This window comes from Festucalex cinctus, chromosome 17 (genome assembly GCF_051991245.1).
Source record: "Festucalex cinctus isolate MCC-2025b chromosome 17, RoL_Fcin_1.0, whole genome shotgun sequence".
Taxonomy (NCBI): Eukaryota; Metazoa; Chordata; class Actinopteri; order Syngnathiformes; family Syngnathidae; genus Festucalex; species Festucalex cinctus.
The window spans coordinates 12,784,300-12,809,437 of NC_135427.1; the positions used below are offsets into that span (position 1 = coordinate 12,784,300).

The 25,138-nt window shown below is 42.2% G+C and overlaps 1 protein-coding gene across 5 annotated transcripts in view; it reads right to left on the reverse strand.

Moving 5' to 3' along the window:
• Positions 1-1,809: 1,809 nt before the first annotated feature.
• LOC144004490 (thyroid hormone receptor alpha-B) overlaps positions 1,810-25,138 on the reverse strand; it is a 107,097-nt gene continuing 83,768 nt past the window's right edge. For 3 of the 5 annotated variants that reach the window (XM_077501644.1, XM_077501646.1, XM_077501645.1), the window contains 7 exons: positions 19,242-19,303; positions 17,600-17,700; positions 17,162-17,309; positions 16,723-16,928; positions 14,755-14,901; positions 12,881-13,139; positions 1,810-11,333 (listed from right to left, as the gene is read on the reverse strand). In XM_077501644.1, coding sequence (XP_077357770.1) covers positions 11,083-11,333; positions 12,881-13,139; positions 14,755-14,901; positions 16,723-16,928; positions 17,162-17,309; positions 17,600-17,700; positions 19,242-19,303 — 1,174 coding nt within the window. In that variant the 3' untranslated portion in view covers positions 1,810-11,082. Of the gene's footprint in view, positions 11,334-12,880; positions 13,140-14,754; positions 14,902-16,722; positions 16,929-17,161; positions 17,310-17,599; positions 17,701-19,241; positions 19,304-20,597; positions 20,718-23,016; positions 23,064-25,138 lie in introns of those variants that run through there. The other 2 variants (XM_077501647.1, XM_077501649.1) reach the window with 2 other exon arrangements.

The window sequence follows — 25,138 nt, forward strand, 5'->3', positions numbered from 1 at the left end:
CACATGGTCTGTTCTTGCTTCGGCGCTCTCATGCATTATTGGACACCGCAGACGAGGGAGTGGAAAAAGTGAGCTGGGAGAAGAACATCGAGGATGTTGAGCCCATCACGTGGCTGCTCATCGTTTTCAACACTTGAGCCAACACACAGAAAATGAGCACAACAAACAAACAACAACAACAACAAGGAGAGTGCCGAATGGGAAGCACAGCTGGCTACGGCCTTCGCGCTCTCAGCCCAGTGGAAAATTCCCGCAATGACCGAGTAGGGAGCGTGAAATGTGTGTGAGAGGAAAGAAGGGAGGAGAATTGCGCACAGAAGGGCGTATCCGGAGGGCGGGTCCAGCAGGAGTTATCTGCACAGGGATTGGCCGAGCGGAAAGCTGCCCGAGTGAGCTCACGTCCCCCACGACAGCCCCCCATCCATCCTTCGCACCCCTCCCTACCTCACCCGCCCCCTCCACATGGCCCACTTCACTTGACAGCAACATTCTCACAACTATACACTTAAAGCTCCACGCCCATCCATCCATTTTATGTATCGCCAGCCTAACTACAGTAGAGCTGTAAGTGGGGATATGTGAGAGCATTTCATAATGTGAGAGCAGATCAGTAGTGTGTGCAAGCGAGAAATAAAGTAGTTGTGGTGCAAGTGTTTCAGTAGAGTGCGAGAGCTTTTTAATATGTGATTGGAAAAAAATCAGATGTGTGAGAGCAAATCAGTAGTGTGTGCGTGATAAAAAAAAGTGAAGCATGTGTGAGAGCAGATCAGTAGTATGTGCAAGCAAGAAAAAAAGTAGTTGTGATGTGTTTCATTAGTGTGAGAGCTTTTTAGTATGGTTGGGAAAAAAATCAGATGTATTTGTGAGAGCAAATCAGTAGTGTGTGCAAGTGAGAAAAAAAGTAGTTGTGGTGTGTTTCAGTAGTGTGTGAGAGCTTTTTAGTATGTGATTGGGAAAAGAATCAAATGTAAGTGTGAGAGCAAATTAGTAGTATGTGCAAGTGAGAGAATAATCAGTGGTGTGTGCAAGCAAGAAAAAAGGTAGTTGTGGTGTGTTTCAGTAGTGTGTGAGCTTTTTAGTATGTGATTGGGAAAAGAATCAAATGTAAGTGTGAGAGCAAGTTAGTAGTATGTGCAAGTGAGAGAATAATCAGTGGTGTGTGCAAGCAAGAAAAAAGGTAGTTGTGGTGTGTTTCAGTAGTATGCGAGAGCTTTTTAGTATGTGATTGGGGGAAAAAGATGTATTTACAGAGAAATCAGTAGTGTGTGCAAGTGAGAGAAAAATCAGTAGTGTGTTTTAGTAGTGTGAGATAAAAAATGAAGCATGTGTGAGAGCAGATCAGTAGTGTGTGCAAGAAAGCAAAAGTAGTTGTGGTGGGTTTCAGTAGTGTGTGAGAGCTTTGTAGTATATGATTGGGGGAAAAAAATCAATGTACGTGTGAGAACAAATTAGTAGCGTGTGCAAGTGAGAGAATAATCAGTAGTGTATGAGTGTTTCAGTAGTGTTATGAAAAACGGAATTATGTGTGAGAGCAGACCAGTAGTGTGCTAGGGAGAAGTGTGTGAGAGTATTTCAGTGTTATAGTTGTTTCAGCTATGTATGTGGGCGAACATCAGTAGTGTATGAGAGCATTTTAGTTGTGCATGTAATCGAAATAAACCCAGATGTGTGAAAACAGATGAGTAATTTTTTTTTGCAGCATGTGTGAGCAAAAATAAATGAAAAGAATGTCTCCGTTGTATATGTGAATCTCCTCTAACAGGGAAAATCTCTCGGACTTGAGTCCAAAGAAACAAATTGGCAAAGGTGTGATGTTTGAGGTTCGATTTATTAGTGCATCATTAAAACAAACAAACAATCAAACAAAAAAAAACAGACCAGAGAGGCGGTGAAAAGTCACTTAAGTCACATATTTATTACATAAATATCTCATTAAAATAGACCAGCGACAATTACCATAAAAATATTCTCCTTTGAAAAGCCTGACCCACAAAGAAAAGCTTTGAAAAACAAAAAAACTAAACAAACAAACACATGGACATTTTACACACAAACACGCTGATTGTCACACGCGGACCACCACGCACACACTCGCACACACCTGACCGCCCCCACTACAAGGTAGGGAAGTGTGTGTGTGTGTGTGTATGTGTGGTGGGCGAGAGTCCAGCGTGTTTTTGTTTGTTACATGAGAGGACATCACAGTAGATCGGCGGCCATTTTCCTGCGCGTTTGATTTTGTTGTTTATTTGCTCCTCCTGTGCTTTGGCCCCAACGCATTCTCAACAATTTTGTTGTTGTTGTTGTTGAATTATTATTTTCTTTTGCATGTTGGCACCCGACCGGCTTGCGCATGAAAGAAAAGTCCAAAGTTTCAGAGGTTTCTTGTCAATTCCTGAAAGACAAATGGCGTCCACGTGGACCTGGTGCACCCGTGTGACCAGCGTCGTGTGACGCCGTTGAGGCGAGAAAGGTCCCTGGCGTACGCTAGCCCCGAACACACTGCCGGTCAAAAGCAGATTTTTCATGTTCAGTGTGAAAAGCACGGAACAGGCTGCTTTGCTGTGTTCTGTGCGAAAGACGCGTAGGTCACCAATTTTGCTCACATTGACATCGAGTTATCCGATTGCAGGATTTTGCCATGTTGCTGCGTGAAATTGCACGCAGTCTTTGCTGGGTTGCGTGAGAAAGATGACCAAATCCCAGCTCTGATGCAAAAACTTTCCACCAAGTGTTGACATTGAATTATCTGTTTGCGGAATATCACTGTACTGTTGGATAAACTTGCACTAACGTTCTGCTTCATCAGTTTCTGTGTGAAATGTGAAGGTGGACGTTGTTTCTGCAACGCTTCAATACGCAAATTTCTCCCAACTGCATTTTCTGCACACACGGCAGACGTTTGCATTGGATTGCCGGATGCAGCGTTTACACACAAACATGGCAAAATCCTGCTTTTGCTGGGTTCTGTGTGAATAACTTTTCTACTGTTCTGTGTCTTGATGGGCCAATTTGAAGAATTCCTCCAGTGATGCCAACTGTTGTATTTTTATTAGCACAGACATATTAGCCAGACATAGATATCTGATTGCGGGATTCGGCGTCAACTTGCACACAGACACAGCATTTCCTGATTTTGCTGGGATCTGTGTGAAAGATGAACTTTTCTATCTCTTAACAAGCCAATTTTACAGATGTCTCCTGGGTTGCTAACTACATCTTTTTTTTTTTTTTGCATGTACGCCAGGTGTAGATGTCTATATAGCAGGATGGGGTGTCACCTTGCACACAGAGTGCTTTTGCTGGGTTCTGCGAGAAAAGTGAATGAACAACTTTTCCACTGTTCTCTCTCAATGGGCCAATTTGAAGGATTTCTCCCCCCAGGATGCCAACTACATTTTTGTTTTTTTTTGCACACATAGCAGATGAACTTGCGCGCAGACATGGCAATATGCTCCTTTGGCTGGGTTCTGTGTGAAAGGTGAACAACTTGTCAACTATTCTGCCAATTGCATGAAAACAGTTGGGTTTTTTTAGGATCCTTTTCAGTTATTTCTGAGAACGTCTGCCTACCATCCTGACGGTCTTTGGCACCTTCCATCTAACCTCCCTGAGTGCGTGCAGGGCCAGGCCGTGGTCACATGAGGCCTTTGGGACGGACTGGAGAGCATATCTGCGAGGTGGTTTGTGTGAAACTGTTTTTTTTTTTTTTTTTTCATTTTCTAAGAAAAAAAAAGGAGCGAGAACTTCCCAAAGACGACGACGAGCTTTGACATCTGCAAATGAGTAATTCAGCGCGTTGAAATCCGTCAAAACACAGCAGCGTTCACGTTGCAAGAGCGCACATCGGAGTTTGCGTCTTTTTTTTTTCCTCGTATGCGAACAGCGGACACACATTTGAGCACAACGTCAGTGCGACACACAAAACATCGATGACCAGCACGCGAGCGTCGTCTTTTCCCGTGTGGCGGACGGACGGCGTGAGCAAGCGAAGAAGAAGAAGAAGACGTCGCGGGTGGACGTGAGGTCTGGAGAGGTGTTTTGGACTTTGCTGGTGTCGTGTGAGGCGGCTCGGACCTGCTACAGAGTGTTTTGTTTGCTTTTGTCATCCCTTCGGTTTGGGTTTCCTGGCTTTGCATACGACAAGAGGACGGACGTGTGCGTGTGAGGACGGATGTGGTCGTGAGACTGGGACACGAATGAATGAGATAGAAAAGAGAGAGGCAGGGGGAGGGAGGGGGCTTAAAACACCTTCGGAGGTCCCGTCTTTTCTGACCTGAGCAGCCGTGAAATCATTTTTCCACCTGACAAACATTTGCATATGTAAAGCATCTCCAGTTCATCCTCTCAAATGTGTACATTCTTAGCTGTCTGCTTTTGCCGGCCTTGGGCTTTTACATTTACACACTCAAGTCTTCAGAGGTAAAAGGTGGCAAAAAAAAAAAAAATAGCTCAAAGCTTTCTCAATGTGAAAATTGAGTGGTTCTCAAAGTTTGGGCCAGGGGGCTTTGTGAGATGTAACTTGGGGGGTCCGAAAATAATCGAAATGAAAACGTGAAAAAGCCAGACCTACATAAGGGTACTGGCACACCAATAAAACAAGCATACTAAATCAATTGTACTCTCTCTTAGATTTGGGCCAATTGAATGTTATCTCACGTGCAGCTTTGAAGCATACAAGTACGCGGAAGCTCTTTTATGACTGCCTTGCACAGGCTTCCTTTGAAAATTATTTCACTCATGTTATCTCTTTCTTAGAGATTGTTGTTCAAAACTCACAAATTTGAATAAAAAAAAAAAAAATCCTCAGAATTGTTTAAATATCATGTCTGTTTCCACCTTTGAATTATGTTGTGAAATCACAATCCACTCAACTCAATTCTACCCAAACGACAAGGCGCTCTAAAGCTGCCATGTCAGCCCGAAGCCCAAATCCACTCAAGTTAAGTCTTATAAAAAAAAATTCCTCCCTCCCTGCTTTGGCGCCTTCCCTCCTTATGTCATGCATGCACTCATGGCCAACAACGGGGCGCTCTAAAGCTGCCACACCAGTAGATTTGACACACTGAATGTCAAATCGGCCATTTTTTTTTTTTGTCTCTCTGGCTTTCTTTTCCCCTCCTTCCGCTTTTCTCTCTCACCTGGCATGCGTGCACTCATGGCTGACAACGAGGCTCTCTTAAACAGCCACAATAACGTACCATGGGAAGGGCGAAGGTATAGCTAGCTTGCTAACTGCCTTTGCCTCTGCCAGCTCATAGAAACACACGAGGTAGCGCTCAGCTATTTCCAACTACGGCTGCTGATATATATTAAGATGGTTGAATTTGGATTATTTTACGAAATTAAGATATGAAGTTGCTTTCGAGGAACTTCCTGAAACGCAGCCTGTTACTGCATCATTTTAAGAGGTTTACTCCCCGACGAGAATCTTCCCTCACGCTAACGGCTACTCAACAGTATCACCAACCCCCTTGGAGTTATTGTTGAGCGTCCGTGAGTCGGCATATACACCGACGTTAATTATTTGGCACCCGACGACGTCATCCAGACATCACTTAATCTCCTGCGCGCTTTTAATCTCTTCAGCGACAAGCTTCAATATGAAATTACGACCCTCCAAAATTTGTGAATTGGTTTCACTAGCCTGGCCTGAATCACAGCGGACACGTGATCCGGTACATTCCTCCAAAGTGTGGCACACTTGAGACGGGCCTCCAAAGGTGCTTTGAGGGTTTGAAGGGGGACGAGGAGGAGGGGGAGGGGCGAGCGGCGACGTTGCCCGACGTGCACAAACACAGGCAGGAAAGCAGGCTGGAGTAACATTGAAAAAAAAAAAAAAAAAAAATCCAGATATGATTCATGAGTATTGCAACATCTCATTCTTGACAGGGAAGAAAAAGATCAATAAAATGGAGCATTAATTAATATTCAAATCCCACATGAAATCACAATCATAAATGTTTGATTCATTTGAAGTTTTGGAGATTACATGTAGTGATTTTTCCAAAGCAGCCCTTTCTGCACATTTGATGTTACAGCCTTGTTTCCTAATCAGAATAAAAACACTTAAGACTCCAAATTCTACACACAAAAACATTTTTCAATGTCATTATGGGGTGTTACGTGTAAAACTTTGAGGGGAAAAAAACAACGATTCTATTTTAGAATAAGGCTGCAATATAAAATGTGGAAAGGGGACAAAAATTGAATACAAACAAACAAAAAACACGAGCAACAACCTACTTGACGTTCCGACAAAAGAGCAACGAAAATGACGGCACATTGAATTAAGACAAACAAAATAAGCTTTTGTGTCCATCTAAGTTTCATCATCATTTATAAAAAAAAAAAATGTTCTTTTACCTGAGAGAATCCTTCAACAGCTTTTGTTACCCAGTCACAATAAGTGGTCTGTGTGTGCGTGTATTTGCGTGAGTGTGTGGGCGTGGCCTTGCTGCTCTCAGGTGGGTGGATCACAATTCCTCAATATAAGTGCTTCTTCCAAACCAAGGTTGAAATTCCTATTGCACTTCTTTAAAAATCGTAAACCTTTCATTTCAACGTCAAAATCCCCAAAACATGCAAATCACATTTGCCTCGTCATGACTTTTTTTTTTTTGTCATCTTTGTCGAGACGCCCGCTCGCGTCCAAAGTGCTTGTGAGTTAAGTGCCTTTTGGTGGGGATTTTCGTGACGCGTTCCAAAATGGAACTTCTGTGACGGCCAATCACGTCCGTTCGCGCACTTTACATTAAATTGGTCGCTAGGTAGAAAACTTTAAAGCTTTGAACGTCTCTCAAAGAGGCGGGGAATTTAGGGGGGAATAAATCTAGTCAAGTCAAGTCATCTTTAGCTAAATCTAAAGCATTTTTTTTTTTTTTTTTTTTTTTTGTGGAACCGCCCACAGAGTGATGAGAGCAACAAGTACACAGAGGCGCGCACACACGCTTTTACAAAACACCATCCAGTTTAGCAGCGAGGCTAAAGGTCAACTTGGGGTGTGTGGTTAACCCAAAAGGCAAACGCAACAAAATCCACAAATTTTTCACAGTTTTTGTTTTTTGTTTCCCCCCCCCCCCAGCATTGTCAATTTGTTTAAATTATGTGGTTCACATTTGGGAGCTACTGGATGAAATTTAGTAGTCGGTTCTTTGAAGGACAAATGACTTCCTGTGTCTCTAGTTTTGGCTTCTTGAGGCTTTTTTTTTTTTGTAGATATCTACCAAATTTTATGTTAAGTAAAACTGGCTTGGACGGCTAAATTTCCCAAAACTATAAAGGACCCTTGTCATTGACCAAAATGAGCCTGAAACAGTTGTTTCAAGACAAAATGTGTCTCTGGGTCTTTTTCAGGCATGGCTTCTGGATGATTTTTTGTAAGTCTACTCATGATAGACAAGTCCATCAAATTTCATGTGACTTAAAGGGGCTGAATTTGACCACAAACTTCAAATGACACTCACAAATGAATAAACTGACCTTCAAATGGCCTCTTCAAACCAAAAATAAAATGCTGCCTGTGTGTTTTTGGATATAGCTTATTGAGTTTTTTTTGTAGGTCTACTCATGATAGACAAGTCCACCAAATTTCACGGTACTACGTAAAAGTGGCTTCGGGGGCTGCATTTTGACAAAAATTCAAAGGAACCCTGAAATGGCTTCTTAACTAAAATTTCTTTTTCACGATGATATCTTTTTTTTGTGGGTCTACTCATGACACGCGTCTTCCAAATGTCTCGCTAAGTGAAACTGGCTTCGGGGGCTAAATTTGTTTCCCAGCTTGTTAGCAGATTTAGTTGTGTGTGCGGATTGGGTAACCACACAAGTGAGTAGATGATGTTTCACTTTGGAAGGGAAATTGCATAATAGACATCGGAACATGTCGACAAAAAAAAAAAAAAAAAAAAAAAAAATCACATATCATTGAGCCACACACGCACACACAAAGCCTGCATGACAACGGGTAAGAGGGCGGGGGGGGGTCAGGGAGGGAGGTCAGGTGACGCCAGTTAATGTGTTGGACGGTTTGGCCGTGTTGAACAGACACAAACAACAGCGCAAGTGTGTAAAGTGTGTGTTGTGTGCCGTCCTCTCTGCTGGTGTGTGGAAGTTTTTTTTTGTTTTTTTGTTTTTTTTTGGCGGGGGTTCGGGTGCAGCCACCCCCCCACTCCTGTCAGCTACATTCAATACCAGAAACACTCAGCCTTGACAAAACTCAAGACCACCCCGAACCCCCCCTCCCGCCTCGGGCTCCGCACAAGCACGCCAGTAGAGGGCGCCGGAGCGTGAGGGCGGGCTGGTGTGGATTTGTAACTTGTCAAAAACACACAACAAGAGCACTACTCTCCTTTTTGTTTTTCTTTTCCAAGACGTTCACATGTGCCGGCAACAAAACAGAAGACTCCCGCCTCCCGCGCTCCTTTTTGACTTGTTCTTGTGAGGTATGACGAGATTGTGTTTAAGTTCCGTTACTTTTTTTTCCCACTTTGTTTTTTTTTTTTCCAAAGACATATTTCATCATAAAAAACATCAACATTTAAAACAAAACAAAAAAGGTCATTTTCCTGTTTTGTTGTTTGTAAGTTGCTCCTGATAAAAAGGGAGATTCTGAGGTGGAGGCTGGGGGGGGGTCGGACGACACACACGGACAATATGGCGGTTACACTGCATGCGTGGTCCGAAAGTGACGGCAGCTCCTTGTTTTCACCTCCCCGCCCGAAAAAAAAAAAAAAAAAAGCAACAAGAAAACGATGAAAAGCAAAAAATAAATCAGTTTTTGTTCAGGAGTCCTTTAAAAATCTCTTTCTTTCTTTCTTTAAAGTATTTATAATCATTTTTATTTGCTTTTGCAAAACCTGCTTCAGCAACGGTTCTCAAACTGGGGTCACCGGATCCACAGGGGTCCAAGGACTGCACCTTGGGGCCCGCTAACTAATTTGCAATAAATTATTAAAAGTGCATACCTACATTTGGGGTCAAACCAAACCAAACCAAAGACTCATTTTCTTATCTAAGCTTATATAAAATATTAATATTATTACATGATTAAAGTCTCTCTTTAGTGGAAAAACTAATTAGTATATAAAAACGAGGCTCGAAAATTGTGAAATTTAGTTTGAAATATTGTTTGAGGCAGCAAAATATATCGGATTTAAGCTGAAATGTACAGTATCCCACGCCACGATGGAAGGTGCTAGCCAACAGCTAGCCTGCGAGCTAACAGGCCTTGTACTAATAACTAAATAACTCGCAATTGCGTCAGATTCATCTTGAAAAAATAACGACTTAACTCTCTTAAGATTAGGACATTTTAGCCCATCTATATCTTTTTTTAAATGCTATGTGACTTTTTTCCTTGAAAATAAAAACACATTACATAATTCTTAGAATTTCTCAATTTGTTATCATAACATATTGATTTTTTTTTTAAATATTAAAATAGGGGTACACGTGATGCTTATTGAGTAGGGGCCCTTGGGAAAATGTCTCCCCTGTAAGGAATCCTGGACCCAACACGATTGAGAACCCTACGCTAAAGCAGCTTTGCAACTTTTTTGTGTCATACACGCACGCACACTTTTCCCCTCTTCTTGTGGAATTCCAAACCTGCGTTGGCATTCTTTCGTAATCCCAACATCCCAAGGGAGTCATCTGCCTTGTCTCACAAGGAGGGTCCCTTCCCACTTCGGTAGGGTGCTCAAGCCCCGCCCCTCCTCACCCCTGATTGGTGGATGGACATGGTCGATAATACTGACAGTCGCGATTGTTGGGCTGAGCCCGCCGCCTCCGTCACACAGAGGCCGCTTTTTTTTTTCTTTCTTTCTTTCTTTTTTTTTTTTCTTTCTTTCTTTTTTTTTTACTTGCACCAGTTGGGAGTAGTGCAAAAGCAAACAAATCAACAGCCTGGCTGAGTGGAGATTGGTGGGTGGGGTTGGGGTCGAGGGCGGGGTCTGTTGGTGGTGGCGCTTGTGTTCGTCGTCGCCCAGCGTCCGAGCCATAATTTGGGGCCTGTTGGAGCTTCCGGAGTGGGAATGAACACGGATGCTCCCTTGGTTCACCTTCCTCCATGTGGCGTCCAAGCTCTCCTTTTATGCCGCTTCTTTGAGGTGTGCGTGTGTTCCATGTGGATTTCAATTCTCAAAAAGACAACTCTTGGTCCCGTATTTTGTTTAAAAAAAGAAAAAATCCAAATGTGATTCTAAGGTCTCCATCTTAGAGCAAGATGGCGGGCCCTCCTGTCTTCTTCAGTGGTACTTCTTTGCAACCAATATCACTGAGGTGGGTGCGTGCGCGTGTGTATACAGGTGAGGTAGTGCCTGGAACCAGTGGGGGTATGTGTCCACTTTTGAGGTAAATGGTCGCCATTTTCTTGGCGTGTTTTGCCTGCACTCAATGATGTCCGTGTTTTTTTTTTTTCTTTTTTTTTTTCTTTTCTTTTTTTTTTTCTAAAGACGATTTATAAACAAACAAACAAACAAACCAAAACAAACAAAAGGCAAATGTGTATGGAAGCCTGTAGGAGGACTCTGTAAAGGCTCCGCAGGTTAGGACCCCAAAAAGAAGAGAAAAACAAAAAAAACAAAAACAGCCACCGTGCAAGGCAGCCAATGAGGCATTCACGTTACTCTGAGGTGAGGCTGTGTGTGTGTGTCACAGGCGCCGGTCCGATGACGAAAAAAAAAAATAAAATAAAAAAAAATAAACAAAAAGGTAGATATGGAGCCATGGTCAAGACAAAAATAAATGGAGTAGTCTGAAGAAGGTTAGCACCGCTGTCGCTTGGGATGGATAACGGCTCAGATTGACTTGAGGAATCCACGAAGAACCATGAGCGTAATACTGAGAGGAGCAATGGCTGCCGTTTCTTGCGTGAGTTGTGTGTGTGTGTGTGTGTGCGTTGGCGTAAAATGAGACAGCATGCTCAGACAGAAGGGCCGCCACGACTGCATTTCCTGTTTTGCTCCTCTCCCACTTCCTGCTGGTGAGTCCTTTTTCCAGTTCGACAAAAACGTTTTCCCCCTATGCGGATCTCCCCGCTTGTTTTTTTTGTTTTGTTTTGTTTTTTTTGCGGCCTTTCCGTCACACCTCCTGGTCCTCAAAGACCTCCAGGAAGAGCGGCGGGAAGAGCTCGTTGGGGCACTCCACCTTCATGTGCAGGAAGCGGCTGGCGTGGCAGGCGCCGATCATGCGCAGGTCCGTCACCTTCATCAGCAGCTTGGGCCAGAAGTGAGGAATGTTGTGCTTGCGGTAGTTGATGTAGTGCTCGAACGCCAGCAGGTACGTCTCCTGGCACTTCTCGATCTTGTCCATGGACGTCAGGCCTGAGCGGTCTGAGGAGAGCAGGCGCGCACCGTCAATCGGTTGGTCGTCATTTGTTTTTAGTTTTTTTGTTAGCTTATTAGATGTCAGAGACCCGTTTTTGCTGGGCTGGCAGTTAAATAGGTGAAAAGGAACGTCCCTTTTTTTAAAAATGAATATTTACGTCCCATTTTTTTTATTAATATTTTTATAAATTATTATTTGTATAAATTAATTTTATTTATTTTTTTAAATAAATTATTAATTATTTTTAATTTCATATATACATTTATAAATTAGACATTTATAAATAGCTAGTAAAAAATGTGCTCTTTCTCTTTTGGTGCGGTATGGTTGACTGGTTGAGTGGTCGTCTCTCATCCACGAGGTTGTGGGTTCGATCCTCACCCCTGGTGACCATGTCGAAGTGTTCTTGAGCAAGACACTGAACCCCGCAGCCGACCACTAGTGTATGTGCGTGTGGGTGTGTGTGCGTGTGTGTGAATGTGAGGCTTAAAATTGTCAAACGCTTTGGGCACCATATGGTGTAGCTATATAAAAAGCAGTCCATTTCTCTTGGTTTTATGTTAATTAAAAATAAATAAATAAATAAATAAATAAAAATAACAAAAATATATATATATATATATATATATATATATATATATATATATATATATATATATATATATATATATATATATATATAAACATATATATATATAAACTATTTTTTTTAATTATTAATATTTTATTATCATATATTTTAAATGATGAATATTTTTTATTATTTTTTACTATTTATTTATTTATTTATTTTATTTTTTAAACATAAAACCAAGAGGAAGCACATTGACTATAAGACAAAAGTTACAAAGGCTCGATAGCCTTTGAAAAGAGAGGAAAAAAAAAAAAATCGTCCAAATTTTTGGGGAGGAATATATCATTGTTGTAATGTGTTAATTAAGGGCTGTTAAGAAAAATCGATTCGGCAATATATCGCGATAGTGCAGCGCGCAATTCTTGTATTGATTCAATATGTGGCCGAATCGAAATTTAAACATCAATTTCTGATGGAAATATTCAACAAAAAGTCTTACTTAGGGTTAGGGTTCACACTTTAAGCATGGAAGAATGTAATATTCATGGAACATTAAGCCTCAATATTTTATTTTAGTGCTGTTCAAACATGAAACAGATTGCAAACAACAGATTATTAAACAGTGTTGAAATTTCAGTTAAATACATTATCATACAAATCTTATAGTGTACATGTTTACTGATTAGTATTTTCTAAATTTGAGTTAAAAAAAAATACAATAATCGACTTGGATTCGTATTGGGATTAATTAGTATCAAATTGAATCGTGACCTATGAATCGGATCGAATTGCCAGATACGAGGCAATTCACACCCCTAGTGTTAATAATAAATGAATACAAGGGCATAAATTGCCCAACCAATTAAATGGTCAGACCCTACATAATATATATCAAATATTATGTAAACATACTATCACATAGATGTATGTAAAATAAAAATATCAGTCAATAGATATTTTCATAACACCCCGACTAACCTGAGCTCATGAGCAGGACGGCCTGCAGCAGCGCCACCTCCGTGTCGTCCAGGTTGAACTGCGCCAGACTCTTGCCCAGGTCGAAGATGGCGTCCGACACCACACCCAGCCCGCCGTTCTTGAGCTGCTCGCGCTTCACCGCCATCTCGCCGCTCAGCGTCAGCGTCTCGCTCTCGGGGTCGTAGCGCATGGCCGCCCGCAGCGACATGATCTCCATGCAGCAGCCCTTCAGCAGGATGATCTGGTCCTCGCAGGGCAGCTGCGCGGGCGGGAATGGCATGATGAGTACACGTACCAATGATACATGATCAAGATACAAAAAAAAAAAAAAAACATACCACGTAATCAGAATACATTTTGCGTCGCCTATGCTACAATTTGAGCCAGGAAAAACGCTGACGTACGCAGATGAAGCTCCCGTGATGGATGAACACTCCGGCACACTCATATTTATCTTGGAACTGTGCAATTAATTCTCCTTAATGAACATTTCTCATTCCGCTGGCCATATGTGTCATGTACATTTGTTCCCAGTGCGCTAGCTTCAACGCACACACGACGCGGGTTCTATTTCAAGTCATTCAGTGCAAGTAACACGATGTGATGACTGAAGTGACATTTGTGTAAATGAAAGATATTCCGTTTGCTGGCAGGAATACAAAATGTTACTGCGATGCTCCCAAAATGAATAAAACATTCACACAGGCACGTATTTAAATATACACTCTCGTTTGAATAATACTGCTCATCATTATTAATCATCTATTATAATATCCACTTCTTCTATTTCACAATGTCCTACTACTTACTTACAACTTAAACAGATACAATACTGTTGAACCTTTCTTTAAAAATTATTTTATGTTGTAATGTTAATGATGTACAGTAGATAATACAAGGAGTGACCAGACTATTCGCCTTTGTATCACATTTGGGTGCTTTTTCTATAATGCCACAAGGTGGCGCCAAAGCTAATAGGAAACGAGTAATTGCTGTCAAGGAAGTCCTGTACTAGATGTTGAAGTGTTTTTCAGCGCGGATATTGGGCATTTTGGCCAATAATGGTGTTGTGCATTTTTTCCAAAATCTGACAGCCAATAAAAGAAAAAGCTAAAACGATTTTCATCTCAGGGAAACTATTTATTAAAATTTCCAGTTAACTTGATAAGAGATGCTGCTGACCCTGGGAACCTTCTGAACCTTTTGTTTGATTTCTGGTATTTTTAAATTTTGGAAAAAGTATTTACTGTAGAAAATTATAGAGAGCTATGTTATTTACTTGTTTAACACTTCAGACCCCAGCGTTTTCCTTACCCCTATGGGGCTAGATGGTAGCAAAGCCAAATGGCTTAGCCTCAGTGATTAAAGTGTTAAGTTTCCATTTATTTATTTTTTAAGACTTACTGATAACCTTGGGAGCTCCCTGAAACTATTCTTTTAGAAATTTAAAATGAAGTCTAATGTCTAAGAGTAAAAAAACAAACAAAACAAAAAAAAAACCTACATTTTGAAAAGTCTGAAAATGTGTTCAATAAGCAATAATGCTTTAAGACATTAACACAAAGTCAAGATTGGCATTTATATTTTAAATTTTTTTCACGCCAATACTTTCTTTTTCTTTTTTAAACTTAAAATGAATATCGGTTTCAAATATCGGTTATCGGCTTCGACTACTAATATCAGTTAACGGCCTCGACTACTAATAAACAGCATCGGCCCTGAAAAAAAATCTATATCTATTTTTCAGCTTTTGCGCTGATTCTGAAACTCTCCTGCTAAATTGTTAATGTAGTGAAATTTTAACGTTTTTTTTTCTTTTTTTTTCGGGTGTCAATTGCTACTTGATTTACGGCTGTACGCTTGGAAGCACTCACCTCGGAGAACATGTGCAGTTTTTTGGCAAAGTCGACCACTCGCGTGATGGCGGGAGTGATGATCTTGGTGAACTCGCTGAAGGCCTCCAGGTCCACCTTGTCGCCGTCGGACGTGGGCGCCACCGGCGACTGGCCGATTTTGTCTGGCTGCGTGGGAGTACAAACGAGCGACGTAAATAATGGGACGCAATCAACAAATAACTTTGAACATTCCTTGGATTTTCCAACCCTGATGGTAAGACTCCACACACTTCCTCAAGTAATCCCCGTGGCCTCCTTCCCACCACACCCATCTCCATCCTTCTAGTTGCTTAGCAACCACTCTCCACAACAGCTGCCGCCCCGCCATCCCTTCTCCCACCTAACGCCAGCCTCCACTCCCCGCCGGTCCCCAAAAGAGCATCCTCTACCTTGGCACACCAACAGAATCGCGCTGCGGAATGTTAGGCAAGACGCAACGTAAAAGTGGAGTGATGTCAGAGGATGTTGACGGGGCGAACCCGAGTTAACCTGAGAAGCAATAAACTCCCGAGCGAAGGAGGATTTGCAGAGGCCCGCACGGGGAGGAAAAACAGACGAGAAGGTCGCCGTGGGACGGCGAGCGGGGAGAGCGAGAGAGAAGAGTGGGATGAGATTAAAGCAAAAGGAGGAAAACTGAGGAATTAGAAACCCAGAAGGATTATGGTGAGTAAAGCCGCAGAAGACTGAAGCGGGAACAGCGAGCGATGCAGTCAAGATGGGACGCCAGCTCACTCGCATTGATCCTGCCATTTGTTTATCCCGTTGAGCCGAGACGAGCTCGCGTGCACGTCTTTGAGGGCCTCGCATTGCAGATTCCCATTGCAGGGAAGCAGCCGTTCCCAACATTAGCTGGCTGCCATTTTTCACAAAACAGCTTGAGGCAGACGGCTGCGCTCCGTCCCACTTTTTACCGACACGTGGACAAAAATATTGGGACACCATGGGACTATGCCGAAAAAATGACAGCTCAAAATAACTCAACCCACACCCATTCATGTTTAAAACACTTGCAACAAAAGTGAGAACACTCCAATGTGAAAGTCATTTAATTTAGTTCTTCAGTGTTGACATCCCATGAAAGGATTAGTGCTGTCAAAGTTGTCAAAGTGTTAACGAATTCATTAATCACAAAAACATTATCACATTAATCATGGATTAACGCAGATTAATCACACTATTAATTTTGACTACAGATGATCCTTTAGCTGACAGTGGATGGTGATGTTAAAGGTAGCACTGGTTGTGTCTGAGCAATAAAAAAAACTACATGCATTAAAGTAAAGCATTTAATAAATGTTTGTATGACATTCAGAATATTTGCTTATGTCAAACCATTGGGGGCATCTCCCCCCCCCATTTTTAAATTATGCAAGTAATTAAATGATTAGAAAAAGAGAAGGATGAGTGTGTGCAGTGGATCAAAAAATGTAGAAAAAGTCCTCCTAACATTACATTTATAAAGAATTAACACACAACAGGTTCCCTTCAAATTTGGAGAGCAAAAAATCTTAATTAAAAAAGCCTTTTTTAATTAAGCGATTAATCATGATTAGTCAAATTTCTAAAATGTAATTAATCTGATTCAAAAAAATTAATTGTTTGACAGCTCTAGAAAAGATAGGAAAAAAAATTATATAACAAACTAATCTCTGAAAAAGGCACAGATTCACGCCTAACCGCTGATTGAGCAAACAGTCGGGTGACGGAAGATTCCAGTTGAAATCCGACAAGCATGCCAGGCTCCTTTTGATGCCGGAAAAAGCTCAAGATAATGCAAAGAAAGGTCTCGATCAAATTTGGATGCGATGGAAGTTCATTAGTAGAAGCTAGCTGCTCAAAAGCCAAAATCCACAAAACGCACATTTGCAAATATCGAGCGACGAGACGAATGTCCCTGCACCCCAAATTGATGCAAGCACGCGACAGGAAAATGGAATGCCTTCCTACCAGGAATTTGCGCTTCTGCTTCCACTGGGCGCCCTGAGCGTTGGTGTGCCGGTGGGCCTCGGTCACCATGTGGATCAGCTCCCACTCCGAGCCGCTGGGCTCGGGCCGGTTCTGAAGCGTCTTGACCATCTCCTCTTTCTTGCGGCGCTCGCGGTTCTCCTCAATCAGACGCCGCTTGGCCACCCTCTTGGAGTCGTCCAGCACCACTGGCAGAACGAGACGACGGTGACGCACTTGCCTCGAAACGCATGCACACAAACATGCAAAAATACGGTGGTACCTTCAACTTACGAGCTTCAAATCACTCATCTCAAAACAAAAACATCTCAAAGCACTTTTTTTTGGGGGGGGGGGGGGGGGACGCAACTACTACTTTCCTAAGTGTAAAAACTGGCAAGTGAAGGCACCACTGTATATGACAACGATGATGGAGACTGACAGTCCATGGCCATGCCAACAGCGATGCACTTCTTGAAGCGACACAGCTGACACTGGTTGCGCGTGATCTTGTCGATGATGCAGCAGCCTTCGTACTTGCACGAGTAGGCGGGGTGCAAGTTCTTCTGGATGGTTCGGCGGAAGAAACCCTGCAGTGGCACAACACGTGAACATGGGTGTTAGGATTATAGCGGATGTGTTGATCCAGTGTCCTGCTACAACTTCCTCAATTCAGTTTTTCGCGGCCGGACTATATGAAACTACTCATCTGAAAAGTGACAAGTATATAAAGTTTAGTACGTGAAGTGTTGCCGCCACAATTGAAAATGCCTGTCTTTCTCTTTGTGCGGCTGTTTTCCATCTATGAGCTGTTTGAGAACAACTTTCCTTGCTGCAAAGCGGTAAAGTTGTGGCCCATGTGTGTATGTGGTGTGCGTACCTTGCAGCCCTCACAGGTAATGCAACGGTAGTGGTAGCCCGTGGCCTTGTCGCCACACACCACGCATGGCTCATCCTTCTCCAGGTAGCTGGGGATGTACCCTGGCACACAAAGACAGAACGACAACAACTTTAATCTACGCTTTCTGTGCATTTTCACCCATTGACAAAGTCATGTTAGTGTGTCGTGTTGAACATGATTTACTCCACTCCACTAGGTGGCAGTAATGTGTCTTGAAAGCAACTGTACTACTATCATTATACACAAAATGACTAAAGCGTGAAATGTGTTTGACTCATTGGCTTCTTGCTTGAAACAGACATTTTATAATCCTACTTGTTTTTCATCTAAAAACAAAAGTAAACCAAGGAGGCTCAAAAGGGGGGTCAGCCAAATTATTAAATAAATCAAACCTCGTTATCATTGTCACTACCTTCACCTTAGCGTCTTTAATTTTAATTCCACGGGAATAATAAAATTTTCTGACTTTGAATCTAGTAATGATTTTAAGCCCCAAATTAAAAAGAAATATTTTGGTTGAAACGAATAAAATGGTAATGTTTAGTTGCCGTTAGGAACACGAGGGGGTCCTCAGGGGGAGGAAAAAATAAATAAAAAATTCTCCCCAGTAGGGGGTGCATCTAAAGTTTGAGACCCCCTGAGTTGGAAAGAACAGATGGCAAGTGACTTTCATGCAATTTGCTACACTTAACATGGAATGGTGGGAAAAATGAAAGATATCCATATACAATTGAAAGCTGACAGGAAGAATCCATAAAGCGCCACAAAAAGCACGTTGAGGCAGAAAAAAAAAAAAAAAAAAGACAAACAAATGAAAGTGAACATGATATGACCGATATGGAAATTGCTGACACAAAACAGAGAAAAGAAAATTACACTCAAAGCCCTCAGGGAGCAAGAGAAAGGACAACAGTGAAATAATAATAATCACAAATAAAGCCGAGGAGAAGTGGACGAGAAAGAATCGAGGGTAAAGACAACAAAGACCTCCAGATAATCATCATCCCGGCAGGAAAAAAAAAAAAAAAAATCGTCCAGCTGAGGCGCCAGTGTGTGCTTTCGGAAAACTGGAATATTCGGATGAAGCTTAGCTGACTTCCAGCAACTACATCCTTGACAGAGATGAAGCAGCTTCTATCAGGGGTAAATCAAGGTTAGAACATTTCCCAGCATGCCTTGCGGCACCTTCATTATGATCTCCACGACTACAGATGAGGTTTAAACAGGACAAAAGACCCCCCCCCCCCCCCCTTCTTTTACACGAGAAAGGTCATTCAGGAGCCTCTTTGCCAGGTTGGATTAAGTGAGTCTTGATACTTGGGAAAGTATGGACATACTGTACTGTATACGTTTGTGCTGGTTCCACAACCGGTCTTAAATTCCAATAGGGAACGTGACCTTTAAACTGATTTTCGCGTTGTTTAGGAGATGACTCCTGGGGCCTTTTTTTTTGTGGGACTATTCATAACAGACATTCCCATCAAATTTCACGTTAGCTGAGCGAAACTGGCTTTTGTGGCTGAATTTTCAAATCATTCTTAGTCACTTTTAGGGACAGTGGAGTTCACACTCAAGTATAAACAAACAAATGGAGTCATACTTTGTTACGCAGCCGACTCACCCGTCATACTCTTAACCGAACATTGGCTGTTCTTCCTTTTCCTCTTCGGGCCATTGAGCCACCTGAAGGAGTAAGAGACAGAAAGAGAGAAAGTCAAGAAATGACAACATTGGGTAAACTGGGAACGTTTTGTCTTGTCAAGCCCATCAAGCCCATAATAGTCAATTACAGCTACTTTCCATCAAGCAGTTCAGCTCAGTATCACTCACATCTTGGATGCTTTCATTCAATGACAGAGCATAACGAAGAAATACTTCTTTGCTAACTTAGCTAGATAGCTAGCTGAACTTTCTTGGCTCTTTTATTTTGTTTGGGAATCACCTCCATGCCGTGTCAAAACAAACAGACCCGTTTGCAGGGAAGAACACCAATCGGGAATTCAACCAAAAGGAACTCCGAGTTGCCAGCGTGCATGCAGGAATACAAGACGCCCGCCAAGTTGAGAGGTAAATTCCGGCAGAGAAGAAAAGCTGAGCGCAGATGGAGAAGGGTGGGTGGTTGGTTGGGGGGCGTTTGCGACAAAAGTCTCAACGGAGGATGAGTGAGCGTCAGAGATGGAAGTGATTCCCAATCCCCCTCGAGTCACTGTGCTCTTGGAATCCGCCGTCTTGCCGTCACATCACGGTTGTTTAATGTCGGCTCAGTGGAGAGGAAAGAGATTCCCATTTTCAAAACCTCATTCCATGAGAAATGCCTCGCCATTATAAGACATTAACGTATTTTAGGGTTATTACCCACTAATAACATGGCTGCGATTGGACCTAATTTCAGTTAAGAGTTGCCAAATCAGTGACATGGCGCAACTTTTCTGACTTTTCTAACCTCTATATGGACTATTTTTCCAAAAAGTCACTACCAATACATGGTGTCCGTTAATACGTTGCACAAGATTTATTTTATCCACATGATGGAAACTTTATCATATTATTTTATACGTTAACACAGTTAACTCATTTACTTGCAATTTCCTATAAGAATAACCGAACCCTAACCCCAATGTATACTCTCAATGTCCTGCTTGAAAAACAGCCTCCAGGGCGCATTAGCTACAGCTCAGACGCTAACTTGCCTTTAGCGCATGTGGCTAACGCAGAGTACTACATGATGCCTTCAGTTAGCATGTGTTAGCTCTATTCAAACAAATAGAATATAAATCACTTATGATAGAAATGCAGTTTTCCGCTCTGTCATTTGCGTCATGTTGCCTTCAGTTCAACCACTCTGCTTACACACAACAAAAGTTTTTATACTAATAATGCCGTTTGTCAATCCTGTCAGGGAAATGACATGATTAGCTTTTTGAGGGTAAACTGGTTGGATACAAGCCAAAACAAAAGCCATCAAATAGTGTCTCACTTAGTTAGGCTTTCCTTTTCAGGACATTTCAGCAAGCATTTAGCATCTTTTCATGAATCCAGTCGCCAAGCTCACGGGTCCGATAATATTCCCGCTTGCCATACGGGCAATGTGGCACGACTGCGCAGAGCTGACAAAAAGGCTCCCTCCGCGGTGTCGTCAGTTAACAACAACAGCAACGTTCCGTAAAGACGCCGCTCTGCCATGACTTTGTGAGGAGGAAAAAAAGATTATTTTATCCGTCACCAAAAGCCAGATTGTTGACTTCCACAGTGACAGCAACATGACACCCAAAACGTTTTTATGTCTCCAATGCCATTGTTGTCAAACTCCCAAGTGGCAGCTCCTGCCCTTCCAAGTCAAGGTAACCCTGTACTTATTTTTTACATTAACTGGAAAGGAAAAGCTTTTATTTCTTCCACTTCTGTGGAAGTTGATGCAAGTTTATGCAAATCCCAGAAGTGGGGATTAAAAAAAAAGAAAAAAAAAAAGAACAAAGCTTGTTTATTTTTTTCTTTTTCATCTTAAAAGTTTTTTCAATTTTAGTTTGAGTCATTTTGTTCAATGAGTTATATGAAGTTGCGCCATCTGTTGGCCAAACTTGCCGTCTCCGTATTTAGCACGAAAAGACGACATCACGATGCATCTCACGTTTTTTACGAGGATGTAAAGCCTCCGAGAGCATCAAGCCCAAAATAGCGCTGATGAAAATATAAACACGGCTCGCTAGCCAAACATGAGCTTACCATTGCTGGCACCGGCAGGAGAAAAACAAACCTTACCTTTAACTTTTTGATTCATTGAAAATGCGCAAACTTATTCCACTTTGAGAGGCGTGTTGATTGTAAACAAACCAATTTGCATCCACCCATCCCCTTTCTGGAAACTTGCCCCCATCATTGGTCGCAGGATGAGCTGGAGCCAATCCCAGGTGACTTACAGCCAAAGGCAGGGTACATCCTGGACTGGTCGCTAGTCAATCAGAGGGCACAGTTGATTTTATGAAAAAAATTCTTCTGGGAATTGTTCCCTTCTCCTTTCTGCCTTCCAGAACTCTCACTTTTACAAGGTTGGTATTGCCCATCCATACTTTCTTTCCTCCTCCCTCCTCTCACACCCATTTCATTCAACGATCCTTACAGCCTTCTTTCCTTCACTTAAACCTGCTTTTCTGCCTTTTTACTTGCTTTTTTCTTCTACTTTTCACCTGCTTTTCCCTTTCCTTTTTGAACTCTCTTTACCTCCTTCCTTCCATCTCCTGAACCTGCTTTTCTGCCTTTATCGTCTTCTGTCCTTCCTCTGACCTGACCTCTTTAACTTTCCGCCCTGCACTTCTGCCTTACTTTTCCCCACCTTTTTTTCCCTTCATTTCCCCACATTTTAAAATGTTGTATCCTTTCTTTAGTTGACCCTACTTTTCTGCCTTTCCTCCACTTCCTTCAAACCTTTTTTCTTTACTTAAAATTCCTTCCTTCCTTTATACCTTTGTTTTTAAAATTATGTTAATGTTAGTTCATGTTAATATTAGTTAATTATGTTAAGTTTCTCTTTCATTCCAGAACACCATCCTTCCTTCCTTATTTCACAGTTTATCCCTTCAGACCCTTTTTTTTTTTTCCTTTGCCTTTGTTGAACAGTAGAATTCACTTTCTTTGTTCTTGACTCAAATGATGTACCAGTAAGTTGAAAAAAAGTTAATTAAAAATGTTTGGCCACCCTGTAGAAGAGACCGACAACCACTCACACGCAAGCTGTCAGTAAGTGGGAATTGAAGCGTTACTTTGTCAATTACCTTGTATGAGCATTTTTGAAGTTCTCCAGAAAGCCAAACACCTGCAGAAACCTGTTCCCCCCCCCGTTGGCGCGCCCAGTGAAACCGCAAGTGCTTAAACGTGTGGAAAAACGAGACGGCGAGCGATGACGGGAGGTAACCACAGCCCCGGAGTGTCCTTGGGCGACCGGCGGTCATGTGACACGACGGCGAGGGCAGGGGTCGGGTTCGTTTGGCGTGTGCTGAGCTTGTATTTTTCTTGCCGCTTTGTTTGTTTTTGTCTGCGCGGCTTCTTTTTGAAACTCAACACTTCGTTTGGAGCAAAGCAAATTCTTCTTCCAGGCCAACATGAGTGGGCCTGCGCTCGCAAAAGCGTTGCCAGTGGAATGTGTGCCGTCGCAAGTCGAGTCACGGCCGCGCTCTGCAAACACGCACTGAAAGTCAATCACTGCACTTGCAACAGCGCACTGTAACGTGTTGTCTCCTGGTAACCTGAGCTAAATTCGCACAAGTGTACTCAAAGTGCACACTTGCACTCCTTCAACACATACTTAGAAAAACACGAATGCGCGCGCACATACACACACAGCTGTTGTGTCAGCAGATGTGCAGCCAAGGCTGAAAAGAAAGCAGTGTCGTAGTTCTGACCTGGAGTCGCAGCAAGGCGATATGATATGCATGGCAATAAGCATAAACAAAACAAATCAATCCGATGTCCGAGTGGAGCGCTGGAAGCTCTCTTCCCCGCAGCAGCAGTGACAACCGAACTAAGTTTAACTCGCTCATCAAACGCACCCCTGCACAGCTTCCCACTAAGCTCCGCCCCTTGCTGGTTCCCAATTGGCCGGCGCTCGCCCTTGCTTACCTGGCCCGAGGAGAAACTTTATTAGATGAGGGGATACGTTCCACATCCAGCCATAAGAAGTGAAAATAGGCCGTATATGAGACCAAATAATCATAATTTTCTAAAAAAGAAAAAAAAAAGAAAAGGGTGGGGTGGGGTGGTTGGGGGTTACTCTCATGTGATGGAAGTAAAATATTGGGGGGAACACAGTATTGATTATTTAGCAAATGTCCGAGAGCGATCATGCAGTTGTGCGATGCTTTTTTAAAAAAGTATTCATTCATCCCAAAGTAAAACAAATCAACAAGATCATGATCTCGACATGTGACCATCACTGATGCTCCCGGGGCTGCGTGGCATTCAAAGTATAATGCTGGCCTTGTATAACAATTACTGTATTCCTGTTATATTTCCTATTAAAAGCACCGCCCAACAAAGTTCATATATATACACCGAGATAATGATGATGATCTTGCACCAATTTACTCACAATTTTATTGAGTCAGTGTGACATATCAGGTTCATTGAAATGTACCTTCTGCCATCTCTTTCAATTGGTTTTCCTGTCACGATACATCATTGGCATGATAGTAGATAGGGCTGCTCGATTATGAAAAAAATATTAATCACGATTATTTTGGTAATAATTAAAATCATGATTAGGACGATCATTTATTATTTGGTACAAAACAAGAAAATGAAAAGATGGGCAGGATTCCTTTTGGATGAAACAAAATTTATTAAATTTGTTATTTTAAAAGTTAAAAAGGTGCAAATGTATAAATTGAAAAATTAGTATAAATCGTTTTCTTTTCTTTTCTTTTTTTTTTTTTAACAATTATGCTGATTTTGTAATTGTGGAGTGCAATTGAAATTGTAATTGAATTTTGATTACTTGCATAACCCTAACAATAGAGGAGAAATTCAAATTGCTAAAGTAAAATTGGATAATTGAATAATTGACACAATTTATTTTTTTTTTCTTTTAAATCACTGCTCTAATACATTGTACTTGTTTACATCACTAAATCACGTAGACATGATTAAACATGGCGCCTTATTGGCTCTAAACGTTTTTTTTTTACTATTAAGGGTGCGTGCCAGCTCTGTCCGGATATGCAAGTCGTACATTAAAGTGAGTCATGGGAATTAATTCATTGGAACTGGATGTGCTGTTTTAAACAAAGGCAGCACTGCGTCTTAGTGGTTTGAACGTCTGCCTCGTCTTTGAATCTTGGCTGCGGCCTCTCGTTTGCACGTTCGAGCGTAATATGTGGGTTTTCACCGGGTAAACCTGCTTTACCCCCAACATTCCAAAAATGAACAAACCAGATTAGCATAATATTTCCATTCTTATTTGCAAAATACAGAGAAAATCACAAGGGAATTGCCTCGAGTGAGTCAATCAGGCAAATGGATGGTGGCCCCTGAGGTCAAAATTGCCTCTTTGCCCTCATAATTGCTATCTCATCACAGTGAAGAAAAAGATTTTCACCAAGGGAGCATCTCCAGATCCCCTTCCCGTTCTATTACGCCACCTCTATTCAAGGCTGACAGGCGCTCGCCTCGAGCGAACGCCACTCACGGCCCGACTGGATATTGAAGCCCCTCGGCGCACAAAGCGTCCGTGATGTAATCAGTCACACAATCCCCAGCCAAGGAGACGCACAACAATGCTTGTTAGCGGGCCGTGACAGGACATCCTCGCGGGAAGGAAAACCTCAAGCTTGTTTACACTTGCGCACACATCTGCACAAGTTGAACAGGAGCAGGAAGACGGAGGCCTGATCACACTTCATCAGTCAGGACAAACGTGATTCAGGTCTCATTTTGATTGGCAGCTCCCAGGTGTCGAAAATGAAAAGGTTCCGGAAGTCGCACGAGCGTGGCTAACGCAACGCGGCGCAAGCGACCAGTCAAGCGCAT